At 37.9% G+C, this 17222-nt stretch overlaps 1 protein-coding gene across 1 annotated transcript in view; it reads left to right on the forward strand.

Annotated features, from left to right (window-relative positions):
• The window catches only part of LOC122070512 (vacuolar protein sorting-associated protein 8 homolog), an 18963-nt gene extending 3241 nt beyond the window's left edge, over positions 1–15722 (forward strand). Inside the window, 18 exon segments of the mRNA XM_042634676.1 lie at positions 681–992; positions 1122–1373; positions 1670–1790; positions 1857–2014; positions 2180–2813; positions 3558–3622; positions 3726–3827; positions 3964–4106; positions 4964–5019; positions 6434–7116; positions 7312–7502; positions 7630–7936; positions 11802–12089; positions 12197–12306; positions 13088–13418; positions 14459–14866; positions 14963–15203; positions 15290–15722. Of these exon segments, the coding sequence (XP_042490610.1) occupies positions 681–992; positions 1122–1373; positions 1670–1790; positions 1857–2014; positions 2180–2813; positions 3558–3622; positions 3726–3827; positions 3964–4106; positions 4964–5019; positions 6434–7116; positions 7312–7502; positions 7630–7936; positions 11802–12089; positions 12197–12306; positions 13088–13418; positions 14459–14866; positions 14963–15203; positions 15290–15315 (4428 nt within the window). The 3' untranslated portion in view covers positions 15316–15722.
• The last annotated feature ends 1500 nt before the right edge of the window (positions 15723–17222 follow it).

Here is a 17222-nt window from a genome sequence, read left to right on the forward strand (position 1 = left end):
GGTGTGTTGGTAAATGGAATGGCTGTTGAATAGCCAAAAAAAAAATTCAGCTTTGATAGTGTCATCCAAGGGAGGACCTAACTGGCAGATGGACAGGGGACAGTAGGGAAGAGTTAAGCATCTGAATTGATGCCTAGTGAGCCACTTATTGATAATGGCATCTATTATTCTGTCAACATACTACTAGAGAACCTAGAACATCTTCATATTACTTGCCTCCCATGTGATCCAAAGTACTGTTCTTATCAAGTTCCTCTATAGGAACTACAGGGATTTTCCCATTTCCTCCAACAGGGATAAATACCAAATGCCTTACAAATTCACACATGTCCGCATACACTGGAGATTCCAAAGAAAACAACAACAACAACAACAACAATAAACTTAGCCTTATCCCCGTTAGAGGAAATGGGAAAATAAAGATGAGGGTAAAAAGATTCCAAAGAAAAGTGATTGTTATATCCTCTTTTTTTATTGACTGGTTTGATGATTAATGTTGTGCTTTAATTCCTGTGTTAGAGGAAATGGGAAAATAAAGGTGGGGGTAAAAAGATTCTAAAGAAAAGCGATTGTTATATCCTCTTTTTTTATTGACTGGTTTGATGATTAATGTTGTGCTTTAATTCCTACGTCTAATTTACCTAGTCGGTTTCTATTAAACATATTTCTGTGTTCTCCAGATGTTGATGCTTGGTTCTCAAGGTGACAAGTCTCTTTCTCCAGTAACTTCCATGTGCTTCAATCATTTGGGAGACCTGCTTTTAGTAGGATATGGTGATGGTCATGTGGCAGTTTGGGATGTCCAGAGGGAAGTGGCAATGAAAGTAATTAGTGGGTTGCATTCAGCACCAGTGGTTCATACACTGTTTCTAGGGCAAGATTCTCAAGTTACACGACAGTTCAAAGTAGTTACCGGTGATTCTAAAGGGCTTGTTCTGTTGCATGCTTTTTCGGTGGTACCCTTGTTCAATAGGGTTACAATCAAGACACAGGTTTAAAACCTTATCCTTGAGTAATTGTAGGTCATAGAATTAGGTCACTATTTTTTGTTAACATATACTAGATCAGGTATCAACTTGTTTGTCTCATGATGATGATTTTCTGTTTATCACTTGAAACAGTGTCTTCTTGATGGGCAAAAAACAGGGACTGTTCTTTCTGCTTCTCCTCTTCTGATTGATGATTCTTTTGGAGGTTCTGTGACATCTGCCTTTGGAAACTCTGTGGCTTCTAGCAATGGTATCGGTAGCATGGTGGGAGGTGTCGTTGGAGGTGTTGTTGGAGGAGATGCTGGTTGGAAACTCTTTAGTGAAGGGTCTTCTTTGGTCGAAGAAGGTGTGGTCATATTTGTCACACATCAAACGGCTCTGGTGGTAAGGATTGCTTAGAGGATTATACTAAATAAAGATAGGGAAAAGGATGTACATGCTGAAGCATATACGTTCCTCTCACACACTCTCTCTCTCCTCCCTAATCATGTGGGATCTCCTCCCGTATGTGAAGTGTGAAGCACCCCCTCTCATGAGCCCATTGGCCTGGCGTGGGAGATGCCATTGCATACGAGCGTGCATGTAGATCCCCTCGCATAAAGATACCCATTTATCTTGTTATTTTCTGTTCATTCCTCATTTTAGTAAATCAATGATGTCTCTTTTTGTCTTCCGTGCAGGTTAGGCTTAGTCCTGGTTTGGAAGTCTATGCACAACTTTCTAGGCCTGATGGTGTCCGGGAAGGTTCCATGCCATACACTGCATGGAAATACATGAAACAATCCCGTGGTTCCTCCACTGGTAAGATTAAAGTAATTCAATGCCCCAAAAGAGTACTTTGTTTGTAATGATATGATCTTGTGGCAGAAGATGTGCCCGGGGAGATATTGGAAAGAGCTTCGTTGCTTGCAATTGCATGGGATCGGAAAGTCCAAGTATCAAAGTTGGTTAAGTCAGAGTTAAAAGTATATAGGGAATGGACTCTTGATAGTACCGCAATTGGAGTACAGTGGTTGGATGATCAGGTATCTGATGGATCTTGTTCTTCCCCTTCCATATTACTTGGATTGTTGTAGCTTATAGTTGGCATTTTTGTTGTTCTGCTTTACTAATGCGATTTATAAAAGCAAGAAAAGCTGCTGCGCACCTCTGGAAAAACTGACGATATCTTTGTGTGAATTATTTTTCAGATGTTGGTAGTTCTAACGTTGAGAGGACAACTCTGTTTGTTTGCAAAGGAAGGGACTGAGCTTCACCGAACAAGTTTTGCAGTAGATGATTCCAGAGTAGATGATCTCATAACATATCATACTCACTTTTCAAATATTTTTGGGAACCCTGAGAAGGCTTATCATAATTGTGTAGCTGTACGAGGAGCTACAATATACATTCTTGGGCCTATGCATCTTGTGGTTTCTCGTCTTCTCCCATGGAAGGAGCGTATTCAGGTTTTGCGAAGGGCAGGTGACTGGATGGGTGCATTGGACATGTCAATGAGGCTCTATGATGGTCATGCACATGGTGTTATTGATCTCCCTCGAGCCCCAGATGCAATACGAGAAACCATAATGCCTTATCTGGTAGAATTGCTTTTATCCTATGTTGATGAAGTTTTTTCTTATATTTCTGTGGCATTCTGCAACCAACTTGGAAAGGTCGAAGAAGTTGATGAACCAAAGAGTAGAAGTATTTCTGTCCATTCTGAGATGGAAGAGCAATTTGCCCGTGTCGGTGGTGTTGCAGTAGAATTCTGTGTCCATATCAAAAGGACTGATATCCTTTTCGATGACATCTTCTCCAAATTTGTGGCTGTTCAACATGGAGGTATTTTCTTGCCAATGTTCCACTTGTATTCTCTACATCTGATATGCAATTTAATTGTAATAAATGTGGTGAAGCCTTGGTCTCATTTAGGATACCATTTGCAGTGGGGTATATATATATATATATATATATATAAAATATTTGTATGTTCTTCTCTTTTGCAAAATCTCTTCTGTTACTGATCAATTAAGAAGAAAGGTAAGGGTCACAGGGGGTGATTATTCATTGCAGTAGTTCAGCCCTTTATCTCCATCACTTCTACCACTAATTTGACATCTTCTGAATGATCTGGTCCACTGTAGAGCTGAGTTTCTAGCAGAAGATGGCTAGGTGGTGGGGATAGGGAGATTCTTCTATAGCGTCATTATTTTCTCTCTCTCTCTCTCTCCCTCTCTTATTTTGATCAGGTAAAATTATAAGGGCCATCTTTTAAATGGGGACCACCCTCATATGACATCTAAGTACAAGAAAAAACTAATGAACAACCTTAGCAGACAAAGGGGAATGTCTCCACCTTCTATTCCTTCCCCAAAACAGTCCAAAAAGTTAGATTTTGAGGGAACAGATTAGGATCTCGATCTCCACCACTTTGCCCTGTAAACTATTACAATTATCAAATATTAGTACTAACATTTTTCTTTCTAAATGGCTATGGCCTTTATTGACTCCAAGATGTGTTCACTCTTCTAAAAATTCTATTCTAGTATGAAATTTTCTTTCCGTCTGATCTTTCTTTGCCACCAGGTACATTCTTGGAGCTTTTGGAGCCATATATATTGAAGGATATGCTTGGATTTCTACCCCCTGAGGTATTTCTTTGTGTTGAGTGATGAATTTGTTTTCCTTGTTGAATGTGGAATTAGTAACAAATTTTCCTTCTACTTTATTGTTCTTTAATTATTTCTCTAATAGATAATGCAAGCGCTGGTAGAGCATTACAGCCGCAAAGGATGGTTGCAACGTGTTGAACAGTGCGTTCTTCACATGGACATTTCTTCCTTGGATTTCAACCAGGTTGTTTTGGTGATGTAGCTTGATGTTCTTGGTCAATCATTGCTTCCTAAAATTGATGAATACTAATTTCTAGGAATTGCAGAGTTGTGGCATTAATCTGATGTATATGATCCTGTAATTTTGATTCAAATTGTAGGTGGTCAAGTTGTGCCGAGAGCACGGGTTATACGGTGCCCTTATATATCTTTTCAACAGAGGTTTAGATGATTTTCGGGCACCTTTAGAGGAACTCTTGATGGTTGTGCAAAATAGCCAGATGGAAAATGCAGTTGCTATAGGGTATGCTACTTTTATCTATAGTATATATGCTGCAAATAAAGTATTATGGTGAAAGTTAGGGCACCAATGATTTATTTATCTATCAGTATGCTTTTGTTTTAAGTGTTATCATACTGTGAAAGAAACCTTAGTTTGTGTCCATGTCATTCATCAACTGGGGTTTCCCGAAGGTATATGGGGCAGCGTAGACTGCTGCAAATCAAAGAACAGGAAACCTAGACGACTATCAAAACAGGAATTAAAGGAATACCTGATCAACTTCACTTTGATACCATGTAATAATACTAGAGCTTAGTACACCAGCATACCAGGGAAGGAGAAGATGAAGAAAGAGAGAGACAGGCGATAGAAGTGTAATCCCTTCGATTGCTCCTGGCACAAATATATAATATTCTGATTACAAGTTAGTAGGAATTCTACCAAGGAAAGACTTTTAGTTGCGATGAAAACAAACAACTAGCTAAGCCTAAGTCCTAATTACAAAAGGAAACAATGAAAGAGATGATAGATGAAGACTAAGCAAACTAAGATGATATCCCACGGTACACACTCTTAACAGTTTTATTTTGATTCCCTTGGCCATCTTTCTTCTTTAAAATAGTCTTTTTGTGCTCCTTTTTTGCCAACTATTTTTGGTGTTCCAAATAGTCACAAGAGAAAATGTCATGGACATTTATCCTGGTATGAATGGCTCCAGTTTTTCTTCATTTCGGTTACTTATTGAATGTTTTATTGCATATACAGTGAGAACATTTTCTTTATAAATTTTTATCGTTCTCTATTTTTCTTTTCTGCAATCTTCAACATCTCATAAATGTTTTAAACGTTTTGGTTTGCTGTGTGGCTTTTGGGAACAGATATAGGATGCTTGTTTATCTGAAGTATTGCTTTTCAGGTCTTGCTTTTCCTCCAGGTATGCATTAGGTTATGGTTGGAAATCTTATGCAAGTGAGGTTATTATAAATTATTATATCGATATTGATTTAACTTGCTGAATAACGAATGAAATGTGAGGTCTGGATCCTTTTAATATGCCTGCTATTAGTATATCAATCTTGATATTAACTTAAAGATGAACGAAATATGAGGTCACTGGATCTTTTGTGGTGTGCCTGCTCTACTAGCAGGGAGAACATCATACACCTAATTTGTCGTTCCCTGATGTGACAGCAGTAGGAGTGTCTTTGATAGCAAACGGACTTAATGGTGAAATATCATGTGTTAATTGGTTTCTTATTTAGATGATACAACAATTGATTTGTATGTTGATAATACTCCTGACAACAGTTAGAAACACATTCAACAAACCAGCCTTCTAGCTGCTTGTCCTGAAGATTCTCCAATGCAGAACCTGAAGTTCTGTAAATCGGCATACTTTCGATGGGATGTGTATGATTTGGATCCCCTTCAAGGCCTTTAAGTGTTTGACCTCCATTGTTATGGGCATAGGTTGGCCATATGGTATTTTTTCACTTGATGCAATCGTGGATGTTGTGGAGAATAAAACTTTGGGAAGGGCCTCACATTATCCTCTTGTTAATTGCATCAGACCAAGCTGCAGTGGGCCTACTGTGATAGGCTTAGCTCCTCCACTCAGTACATGTGCAAATTCTGGTTTGCAGCCCATGCAAGGATCTGGGCCATCCACTTTGCATGGTTGAGAGATTGTCATTTGGCAAGACAGAACACTGGTCCCTGATTATCATCTAGCTGATGAATTCTGCCCCTGCAGAATTGAAAATTTGACAAGTCAAGGTCTTTCACTGGGATATCCAGGTCCCCATGTGTCCACAGAATATGGGACCATGGTCACTTGTATTGAGAATCCCACCTGAATTGGCAATGATTTGTCACCACAATGCTATTTAATTCAAAACTCAAACAAAATAGTGGAGCCTACTAAGCCTTGTATACAGCCTTGTATCTGCCACTAGAGATGCTTGCTTAGCACTCATATCGTCTGAGATGCCACCGTCCCTTGACCTGTGGATTAGGACGATCATTGGCCTTCTGTTATGTAGTTGGTGAGTGATTTCAAGAACAGTCCATTAGTCTTGTGACTAGCTCTGCAAATCCTCAAAGATCACTTGCTTACTAGTGATATGAACTGATATTCCACCCTGACCCCCTCCTGCAATATCAGGATGAGATGAGATGATATGAACTAGAATTGCAATAATTAATTAATATTTTTTCTCAAATACCCTGCTTTCATTTCATGAATGGATTTAGACATCTTAGAACACACACACACTCTCTCTCTCTCTCTCTCTCTCTTCATCTTAGAACTCTTTGAAAGAAGTACTGAACCCTTGTCTACTTTTCAGGTCATGGAACCATTCCTTCCGCTCGTTTGCCATCACTTAGGGCAGAACTTGTGCAGTTTCTGCTGGAGGATGCTAATGCCCCCAATTTGCAAGTTTCATCAACCATCAAATCATCCACTGGAGGCTTCCCGAACCTGTATCATCTCTTATTATTGGATACTGAAGCAACTTTGGAAGTACTGAGTTGTGCTTTTGTACAGGAAGAAGTTCCGATATCTGACCATTCTTTGCATGGCTTGGTCAACAATAATGTGCAGGATGGCATTAAGGATAATGAGGACAACAATGGAAAGATTGAAAATCCAAATATGATGGTCCAGAATACCATTAACACCCTTATTCATATTCTTGATCTGGAAAAATCTGAAGTGGAAAGGTTTTCTAGCATAGATGATGCTGGATCCCAAGAAATATGGCCTTCAAAGAAAGACATGGGCCATTTACTAGAGTTTATTGCTTATTTTGTAGCGTGTAAAAGTGCTGTGGTCTCAAAGAATGTATTGAATCATATTTTTGAGTTCTTGACATTAGATGACAATATCTCACCAAGTGTTCCTGGTCAAAAAACTGAAATTTCTAAAAGAAGAGAGAAACAGGTGCTTGCCCTTCTGAAAGTGTTACCTGAAACAGACTGGAGTTCATCGTTTGTGTTACATCTATGTGAAAAGGCACAATTTTACCAGGTAACTTCTTTTTTTTTTTTTGGTAGAAATTTTGCCTGGTAATTATGCTTAATATGGGTTTTCTTTCTCCTACCTACTCTCTGACAGCTTTAACTCCATCATTTGTTGAAGACCTTTGTGCTTTTGGGTTCTTGGTGATGCACGGAATTATTCAACAATCACTCTAACGTCTATTGATTTATGTGCAAATTTCAGGTTTGCGGCTTAATACATGCTAGCAGGGGCCAGTATCTTGCAGCTTTAGATAGCTATATGAAAGATATAGATGAACCTGTTCATGCCTTTTCCTTTATCAATATCACGTTGCTACAGTTGGGGGACACTGAATCTGCTGATTTCCGGTCAGCAGTTATTTCTCGAATTCCTGAGCTGGTTAACTTAAGCAGGTGAAGCTGTAAATGATTTATTATAAGTCACCATAGATGTTTTTTGTATATTATATAGGTTGTATGATCTTTTCTCTATCTCGACTTTGTTTTGATAGCTGAACATTTTCATTGTATCCCTTTGCAGAGAGGGGACTTTCTTTTTGGTTGTTGACCATTTCAATAAAGAAAGCATTAATATCCTGTCTGAACTCCGCTCTCATCCAAAAAGCCTTTTTCTTTATTTAAAGACAACTGTTGATGTTCATTTGTATGGCACACTTGATTTTTCTTCTTTGGAGAAAGGAGGTCAGCTGGATCTCCCGAATGGAAGAAGGATAAAGGATCAGTCAAATGAAGTTGAAGCGTATTTGGCAAGGATCTCTGAATTCCCAAAGCTTCTACGTCATGATCCTGTAAATGTAACTGATGAAATTATTGAACTTTATCTTGAGGTGAGCACTTCCATCGTTGGGGTATAAGATCAGTGGATAAATAGTGTGGATGTGATTTTTAGAATCACTTGTTTCTTTCAGAGGTTTCTGTTGTTTTTTTTCTCCCTCTGTCATTGTTTATTATTTTTTTTCCTTCCCTAGCTCTTATTTGCGAGCCTTTTATGCTTTCTGTTTGTTTTAAATTAACTCCTTGTGCTCTTGCTGCTTTTTTGTTTGTATTGCTTAAAAGCCTATGAATTCTTTTTAATGTATTTTAATCCTTGTCAGCTTGCTGACTGAAACGTCTATTTTACTATATGCCTCCTTCAACATTTTGATGTGGGATTGAGGTATCCGGACCTACACGTGGTAATAATCTTATTCAAATGGGAAGCTTATCAAATATGTACTGCACAGAATAACGGTAGCTGCCAAAGGAGAAATCTACTAGATTGATACGTAAATATGTAAACAGCTGCATGCTTAACTATATAGGTAAAACAAATGCTGCATCTAGTGTTGAGGAATAGATTTGGAAACAGGAACTAGATGTAAGTTGGAGAATAAACAAATAGAGAAAGAAAGAAATGCATTGAGATATAGATTGTTAAAGTATTGACAATAGTGGCTTAGGAAAGGTGAAGAATAAAATTATAGAGTTGAAAACAGATAGTAATAGTAGAATCAAGAAAGAAAGCAGAAAAGAATGGTTAGAGAAGAATTTGTGGTCAAGTTAAATTTTGATGGTTTTCTGTAGGCATCCCAGGTATTTCAGGAGTAGGGTGAGTAGTCAGATCTTCTGACTTCTGAGGGGTTCCATTCTGGGTGTTTATTCTATGGACTCGTAGGGAAGGGGGGATTTGTCAAGGGCTGAAATTCTATCATTTTGTTCGAGTTTAGAGTTTTCCATTCAACTTTTTTATTTTATTTTAAGATAAAATACAACATAGAAAATACAGGATAACTTTTCTCATGTCATTTGGTTTTCTTAGACAGGAGGGCTTCACTACTGAATCCCTCCTTCCATTTCAATCCCAGGATGGCAAATGATTGGCAAGTCTTACGGCTAAACAGGGATTGTGAGGCTGAGATGTGTTGGGACCCTAGTTAGTTAAAACGCGTTTAAAACAGCGTATCCTCTTTTTTCCGTTTTAAATGCGTACAGCCGAATATCTCCATAAAAGTCGGTAAAAAAGGGGTTCGGCTAGGTTAGAAGTTCTAAACGTGTATAAAATGCGAATACATTTTTTTTTTTTTTTCATTTATTTTTTTTTTTTTTTCATTTGAAAAAAAAGGCTATATGTTAGAACAAACACCAACAAATACAAAGAGAAATCAAACACTGATTCACACAACACAGATTTAATGGGGTTCACACACTGATATAGGGTGCTACGTCCTCGGGCGAAGAAGAAGAGGATGATTCACTATAGTGGAAGAAAAATTACGATGGAGATCTCTTTCAAGAACACCCAAATCGCGGCAAGAAAACTCGCCCAAAAACCCTAACACGAAAAACCCCCTTTTCTTACAATACTTTCTCAACAAGACGATAGTACATATATATATGCTCCTCCAAGTTGGGTCGCGGTTGGGTTATACTGTACCATACACCCCCATACGACATCAGTGCGGGCTCCTCTGGCATCACAGATCTCAGGCCAAAAAAAAAAATCCCATTCAGGTCGCCACCAAAATATGTCGGAGCGGGTCATTCTTCAAAATGGGTCAAGAATTCGAGACAAACATAACCCTATATAAATAAATAAATAACCTATAAGTTGCTGAAAAGTAAAGACGACAACTTTAAAATATCAAAAGCAAATGTGAATTCCAAAGCATTGATGGGTTCGGCTGGCAGTCAATGTCCTTTGACAGTAACACACTTTTTCTTTTTTATATGAACAGTGCCAAACTCTATCATGGAATCATGGTTGGTATAGAATAACAGAATATAGACTCTATAGAGTGACACTAACTGTGAATTTGGATTTTTTTTTGGTTCAACAATCGTTGAATTCAAATTTGCTTTGTCCCTTTGACATAATATGGTATACCATAAAAAAGTACCGTTGATGCTCTTGATGTTCACCACGTGTAACTGTGTCAAAGGGACTACCATAGGTACAAAGTGGATTAAACTTGGTTTTCCAACAATGATGAAATATGGATATTTGTAGTTGCTTTGAAATTTCGATGCAGATATTTAGGTAATTATTTTCTAATTTATGCGTGTATATTGTGCTTTTTTTGTCAGTCTTGTTCAAATTTATACGTTTAAGACGTGTACCATCTGTTTTTCCCCTTTTTTTTTGCCGTATATCTGTATTTGACCGTATTTTACTGTAAGTGTTTTTCAAGTCAGTAAGATCTGCAATGTTCCTTTTCCATCAGGAAGGATTTTGCTTATAATACATTTCTCAATATGGAATGACAAGATCGTTAATGTCTGGGGTTTGCGACTCTTGTTGCATTGTTGTTTAAGGGGTAGGGTGTTTGGGTTTCTGGCTTTCTGCACACATAGTTAATAAATTAATATCTTTTGTGAAAAACCAGAAAAAAAAATTGATTTTTGAGGGATAATACATCCTGAATCAAGATCAATTTGAAAAATAATTTTGGGGTTTGCAAATGATTTGGGAAACAGAAAATAATTCAGCTTGAAAATTTGGAAAAACCTCAGTAAAATTTTAAAAAGAAGGCCAAATTGGGGCAAAGTTTTAATACTCGAATTACCTTTTCTCTTAATTCCTTTTCTTGATTGATTTTTTTCCACTTTCGGAAATTTTTAAATCAAATATAATCCCAAATTTTTTGCATTTTCCGATTTGTTCTCAAGTTAGAATTTCTATTTATGGCTGAGAATGGGGAGGGACTAGGGTGGTCTGAAGTAGTAGTTGTTCGATTTTCATTTGGAGGGAAGGTGGTGGCTGGATGTTTGACTTCTGTGGATTGGGTTGACTTGGAATTTCCAGATCTTTGTTTCGCTAGAAAGGTAACTCAAAATTTTCAAAAGCCAAATTTACGCAGAAGGAAGAAAGTTTGGAACATTAAAAGTCGACTCTAAGAAAAATGATGGAAATAGACCCATACCTATTGATTTGAGATGCTTCCCATAACATCTGAACCACCCCTCGACAATGCCGTGTGCAGAATTAAGGAAGCACTTTCAGCTAGTTAGGCTAACCTGAAAGGAAAAAGTCAGTAAGACAGCTAGAGAGAAGCAACTGCTCTAGAACTGGAAGGCAGGAAACAGAGTTCCAAACTACCTTAAACCAGTTGGAATAACCGATCAACTCTGGCGAAGCAAGAAGAGAAGCAGATGTATTGTCCATTATTAAATAGATACTACTTTTCTTCAATGAGGGATTGAGGGCTGAAGCTAGTGATTAAAGCAAGGTATTCTACAAAGACAGTTCAAACAGTCTTTTCAACCCTAGCATTACTAGGTAAAGTATGGGACAAAGGCTATTCAATAAATACAACTGTACCCAAGCTTCAAATCCCTACCGCCTTCACTCTACTATTGTCCTGCACAGAGGCAGATCAAAGGGTTGTCTTAAGGATAAGTGGTCCTCTTAGTATTTCTTTTTTTTAAAATAACTCTTGTGGACTCTTTAAGACTGAACCCTGCAACCTGCTAAATTTTTTTCAATTAAAACAAAATGCTGAAATGTCTTTGTGACTCTCTTTTGCACAACATCTGTATCTTTTATTACATACTGGAAAAAACTACGAAGACATCTTATATGTGTGCCCTGTGGGTACTGTTAAAAGTTGGTTCATGCAAAGAAAAAATCCGTGTATTCCCTCAGTAACTCTAATGTCTATACTTCTGCTGAGATTGTGTTGTAACAAACTATCATGTCTGACTCGTTGTCTGCAGCTGTTGTGCCAGTATGAGCGCAATTCAGTTCTCAGGTTCTTGGAAACTTTTGAAAGCTATAGGGTGGAGCATTGTCTACGTTTATGCCAGGAATATGGGGTTATAGATGCAGCTGCCTTCTTACTGGAAAGAGTGGGTGATGTTGGGAATGCTTTATCACTTACTCTGTCTTGCATCAATGAAAAATTCATCATGCTTAGTGCTGCTGTTGAAAGGACATTATCTGATGTGCCTTCAAGTGGATTTACTGAGATGGATCTTCTCAACACTTTTAGAAGGGTGAAGGAGGTATGTAGTGTAGTCCTAAACCTGTGCAGTTGGTTCAACTTCTATATGTGGTGATCATCTGATTATATGTTTAGTTTTATTTTCAACTGGACTTTCCTGTTATGCAGGTGGATGTTATACGTGATATATTGCATTCCTCTATTGGATTATGCCAGCGGAACACACACCGCTTGGACATTGAAGAGTCAGAATCCCTCTGGTTCCAGCTTCTGGACTCGTAAGTTTGGTATCCACTTGCATTTTGTTTTCAATTGGCAATGCCATGGTAATGCCACTGATTTATATCCTAGACAGCTCAGCCTCTAAGCATCCTCTATAGTATGCAGGAGGTCTCTGGGAACTCTGTAGGTACATGATTTACCATTTACCAAACTATGTAACTTTGACAAAAAATTCACACTTTCTCTACATGCATACTAAAAAGAGATCTCCTCATATGTGGGGTTTGCCTTAGTAAGTCCAATATCATAATGCTTCCCAAAGCCGTTGGCTCCTTACACTGAAGCAGGTTGTAGCATTCATTGGTTCCTGCGAAATTTTAGGTGGACAAAACCATTGTTTCAGATGCCTGAACATCCTTACCTACACATGATTGGTTGTAGTTGAATTATTTCTGATTTTCCTTGAAATATCCAAATACAGAGATAAAGGCCTGCATTTGGCTGTGACAAAAGGAAAAGAAAGGCGGAAAGCGTCAACATATGGGGAAGAGGTTGTTAGCATAAAGTGTAGATGTCGTCCATTGCATAAATTCTGACAGAAAAACAATTTAGATTGTTAACTTAGCGTAATATACCATTCCCTTGTCATTTGTATACTTTATAAAGCTGATCTTCCAGTGTATATGGCTGCAGTCCCTGGCTATAGTTCATTGTTATTTACATGGCCAGGCCTCTTGCTTCTATTCCCTCCATTACTTTCATAGCGATGTTATTAGTCCCTCACATAATTTTTTCCATTTTGACAGTCCTTGTAATAATAATCTAATTTCTGTACAGGTTTTGTGGACCTTTAAAAGATTCTTGTGATGATAAAATTGTCGTTGAAGGAAATCCCACTGGCATGCTATCATCATCATTGTTTGGTATGCAAGAGGATAAAGATGTTTTGAATACTTGGAGGATCTCAAAATCCAAAAGAAGTGCTCATATTTTACGGAGAGTGTTTTCTCAGTTCATCAGGATGATTGTTGATGGAATGATTGGATATGTACGCCTTCCAAGAATCATGGCTAAACTCCTTTCTGACAATGGTAGCCAGGAGTTTGGTGATTTTAAACTCACAATATTGGGAATGCTGGGCACATACAGCTTTGAGAGAAGAATTCTGGTATTTCTCATTTAAATTTTTTCCGTTCAATTTACGTGGTCTGATTCAATGCATAATGTTTTGACCTTTGCTTATAGATGTCCCTAAAATTTGGCATGTAATTGCATCATATTTGACAATTTCCAGCAATAGCTGTGATACACATTTATTTCAGATCTAGGTATCCAGGTAGGTCCCGGCTGCATGATGCATGAACATTAGGTGTAACAATTTTTTGCTCTGATCTCCTTTACTTCTGACTTCTGAGAATGAATGACCTGAAAGCATAACAAACTTGATAGTACTTGTGGACCGACTTTGATTGTCTCTTCGTTTTAGGAAGTTGATTTTTAGGATTTTCATTTTGCACTTACTAAGTCAATAAGCTCTGAGAAATTTGTTTGAGGCGGTAACGGCCATGTTCAACAGGGGCCTGGGGATGCACCAGTAAGGTGGAGTGATATGATTCAGATTGAAGGAGCTAAAAGATCTAGGTACAGGCCTAAAATGACCATAGGTGAAGAAGTGAGGAAAGACATGCATAATTTAGGTTGACCTCAAATAGAGCCGATTGGAGGCTAACATCCATTTAGTCGACCCTATTTAGCTGAGATTTTTCTGACTGCTGGTGCTGTGTTATTTTCCATTTACTTTCATTTTTCCTGTTTTGTTTTTGGACGGATCCATGTAGCTGACCCCATTAGTTGGGATTAAGGCTGATTTTGTTGTTGTTGTTGTTGTTGTTGTTATGGTTGCCATTTATTTATCCACAAAACATGAATGAGCAAAGTGTGCTCTAGTTAGCTTACTAGTCCTTTCACCTTTGCATTTTTGTCTACTAAGCTTTATATAGATGATTGAACAGTAGGAAGTTTAAACTAACAACAGTGATTGGCAGTTTTATTTTATTTTCTTACTTTAAGCACATTGGTAATTCTAGAACAATATAACTATTTTTCTAAATTGGCTCTCTACTGATTCATTCTTCCATGTTTGTATTCTTGAACATAGCTCAATGGTTTTGTCATCACGATAATGATTTGTGCACTTTGTTATGTCAGGACACGGCCAAATCCTTGATTGAGGATGATACATTCTATACTATGAGTCTACTTAAGAAGGGGGCTTCCCATGGATATGCCCCACAGAATCTCATATGCTGTATATGCAGCTCCCTTCTTACCAAGGGGAAAAGTGATTCAAGCATTCGAGTGTTCAGTTGTGGTCATGCAACCCATCTCCAATGTGAATTTCATGAAAACAAGGCATTGAACAAGGGTGTCTTGGTTGGATGCCCTGTTTGTGTGCCTGAGAAGAACGAAAGATCCAGAAGTAAATCAGTCTTTTCAGATAATGGGCTGGTCAATAATTATTTATTGAGAAATCAACAAGCACAAAGGACTATTCCTCATCACTCACATGAGCCAGAGGGATTGGAGAAACCTTATGGGCTCCAGCAAATTTCTCGGGTATATTAGTTCTGGTTTTTTTGTTTCTCCTCTGCAGTTTCGTTAGTATTTTTGTGTTCATTATTTCCTAATTACTTCTGAACCTGGATGCTGCAGTTTGAAATCTTGAGTAGTCTTCAGATTGCCCAGAAGACTCTCCAAATAGAATACTTGCCTCCATTGAAGCTTGCACCACCTGCTATCTATCATGAGAAGGTACAGAAAGGAACTGATGTTTTAAGTGGAGAAAGTAGCAGCACTCCAGCAAAAAGTGAAAAACCAAGTAAAAATAAGCAACTAAGGGAGCTGAAGATGAAGGGGTCATCAATTCAGTTCCCCTTGAAATCTAGTATATTTGGTGAGTTATTATTATTTTTGTTAATTCAAAATGCTTTCTATGGTCTGAAGATCTTGTTCTTACATATTTAGAATGCCCTTCTACAGGAAATGAGAAGATGAGAAGGGGATAATACAAAGGTGTAAAGATTTGACAACTATACTTGAAGAAATAATTAATGTAGCCGCATTGGGGCTTGTATGACCACATTAATTCCTTTTTTTTTTTCTGTGGGGGGGTGGGGAAGGAGGGTTAACATAGTTGTCTCATTTAATGTAGCATTACATGTTAGACGTAGCTGTTCTGTAATTGTTCTGTATAAAATTGAGGGCAAAGGCAGTTGTAGAGAAATGAGAATCAAATCAATGTATCAATGAGTTTTCTTGTTTTGTTTAATATACAGTTTTGTAAACCAATTTTCCCATTCTGTAAATGGTGATACAGTAAACTTTAACTAAACATTTTGGAGCATCAGCAACCCCTGTAGTTAGTAAACAGAAAATTGGATATGGCAATAGAATTTATTGCAGTTAAATGATAGTTTTTTTTTTTTTGTTTGGTTTTTTTTGAAGCTTTAAAGTAGTTGTGTTTTGATATACATTGTTGTGGCACTTACTTAACCTCTCAAGCCATTGTAATAAGCGGTCGTAACATGGTACCAAAGCCAAGAGGTCAGATGTTTGATCCCTGGTAAATGTGAAGGATTTGCGTGGAGAGACGCATCAAGGAATTAGAGCTCAGACTTTTCTCAAAAGTACCCTAATACCTCGTGAAACCTAGAGAGTAAATTTTGGAAGATGATAGAAGCATTTGCCTGTAAAAATATGCCAAAAATTTTTCGTTCGCAAATAAAATTCTTTCCCTTGTTTCTAAATGAATGACCAGTATTCTGTAAGCCATTGAGACATGACCATCCAAGATCAAGCTTAGGTGTGAAGTCATTGCTACAAAGGCCTTGAATGTTTTAGAGGTTCTGATGCAACTGACTGTCAGTTTACTCGGAACATACTAAGATCACCCACCACAATTTCTCAACCAAGTCTTTTCACTAATTTTAAGGTACTGATCAGCAAGGAATAGTTGCTCCTTAAAGGCAGGAGCTCAAAGACTGGTCTTTGTCATGGACCCCTAGAATCTTATATAAAGAAGCACACCAAGTTACCATTAGAAGCTGTAGGGAGAGTTTTTGTCTCTGGCTTGATTGTGATCTTCCAATGTCATTAGTTGATGTCTCGGTGTATCTTTAAGGATATCTGTTTTTTCATCAACGCTTCCTTTGATAGTCAGCAATTGCACACGAGAGAGTTGAAGGAAGAAATAGCCACAACAATAGGAAAGGAGGGACACACTCAGTACTACAACTGGTATGCATCCACAGCCGCCAAGCAGACTTTGAACCAAACATTTTACTTGACCGTTCCCACCTCCTCCCGGCAGCATTACACACTCTCTTTTATGATTAGGTTGCGTATGAATATGCCACTACAAGAACATGAATATCTATATTTGAAGTAAGAAACCATGCAGAGCAAACCATAGCAAGACCCAAAAAATGTTGAAACCCAATTTGTTTTCTTGCTCCCCATACTTCCTCATACCCCAACACAATTTCTCTTGCTTTCCACATATTTTAGTCCTTCATCATCTTTGTCCAACAAAAGTATCTTATCTACATGCTGGGATTCCGAAAGAATCAGGCGGTGTGGTCAATTCTTTGATCTTTAAGCTGCAATTCAACAAAAGATGGTCTTTTCTATCAAACTAAACCAGTTTAAGCACACACTTTTGAATCTCATAAGAGACTATGGGGAGCCTTGACAATGTTTCTAAGATAATCTCAGAAGGTAGTAGATGCTTAACTTCTTCCATTTGGGTCCGAACTATGAAGAAACCACCCGAAACCCAAATCGTGTAGTCTTCTCTTCTCAAAAAAAAAAATAAATAAATAAATAAATTAAAGTGGAGGAGCCTCTACCAATCCCCCACTTGTAAGGATGTCTGTTAGTATGTAGTACATGTAAACAAGACTCAAATTTTGGT

This window comes from Macadamia integrifolia, unplaced genomic scaffold (assembly GCF_013358625.1).
Source record: "Macadamia integrifolia cultivar HAES 741 unplaced genomic scaffold, SCU_Mint_v3 scaffold94, whole genome shotgun sequence".
NCBI classification, from domain to species: Eukaryota; Viridiplantae; Streptophyta; class Magnoliopsida; order Proteales; family Proteaceae; genus Macadamia; species Macadamia integrifolia.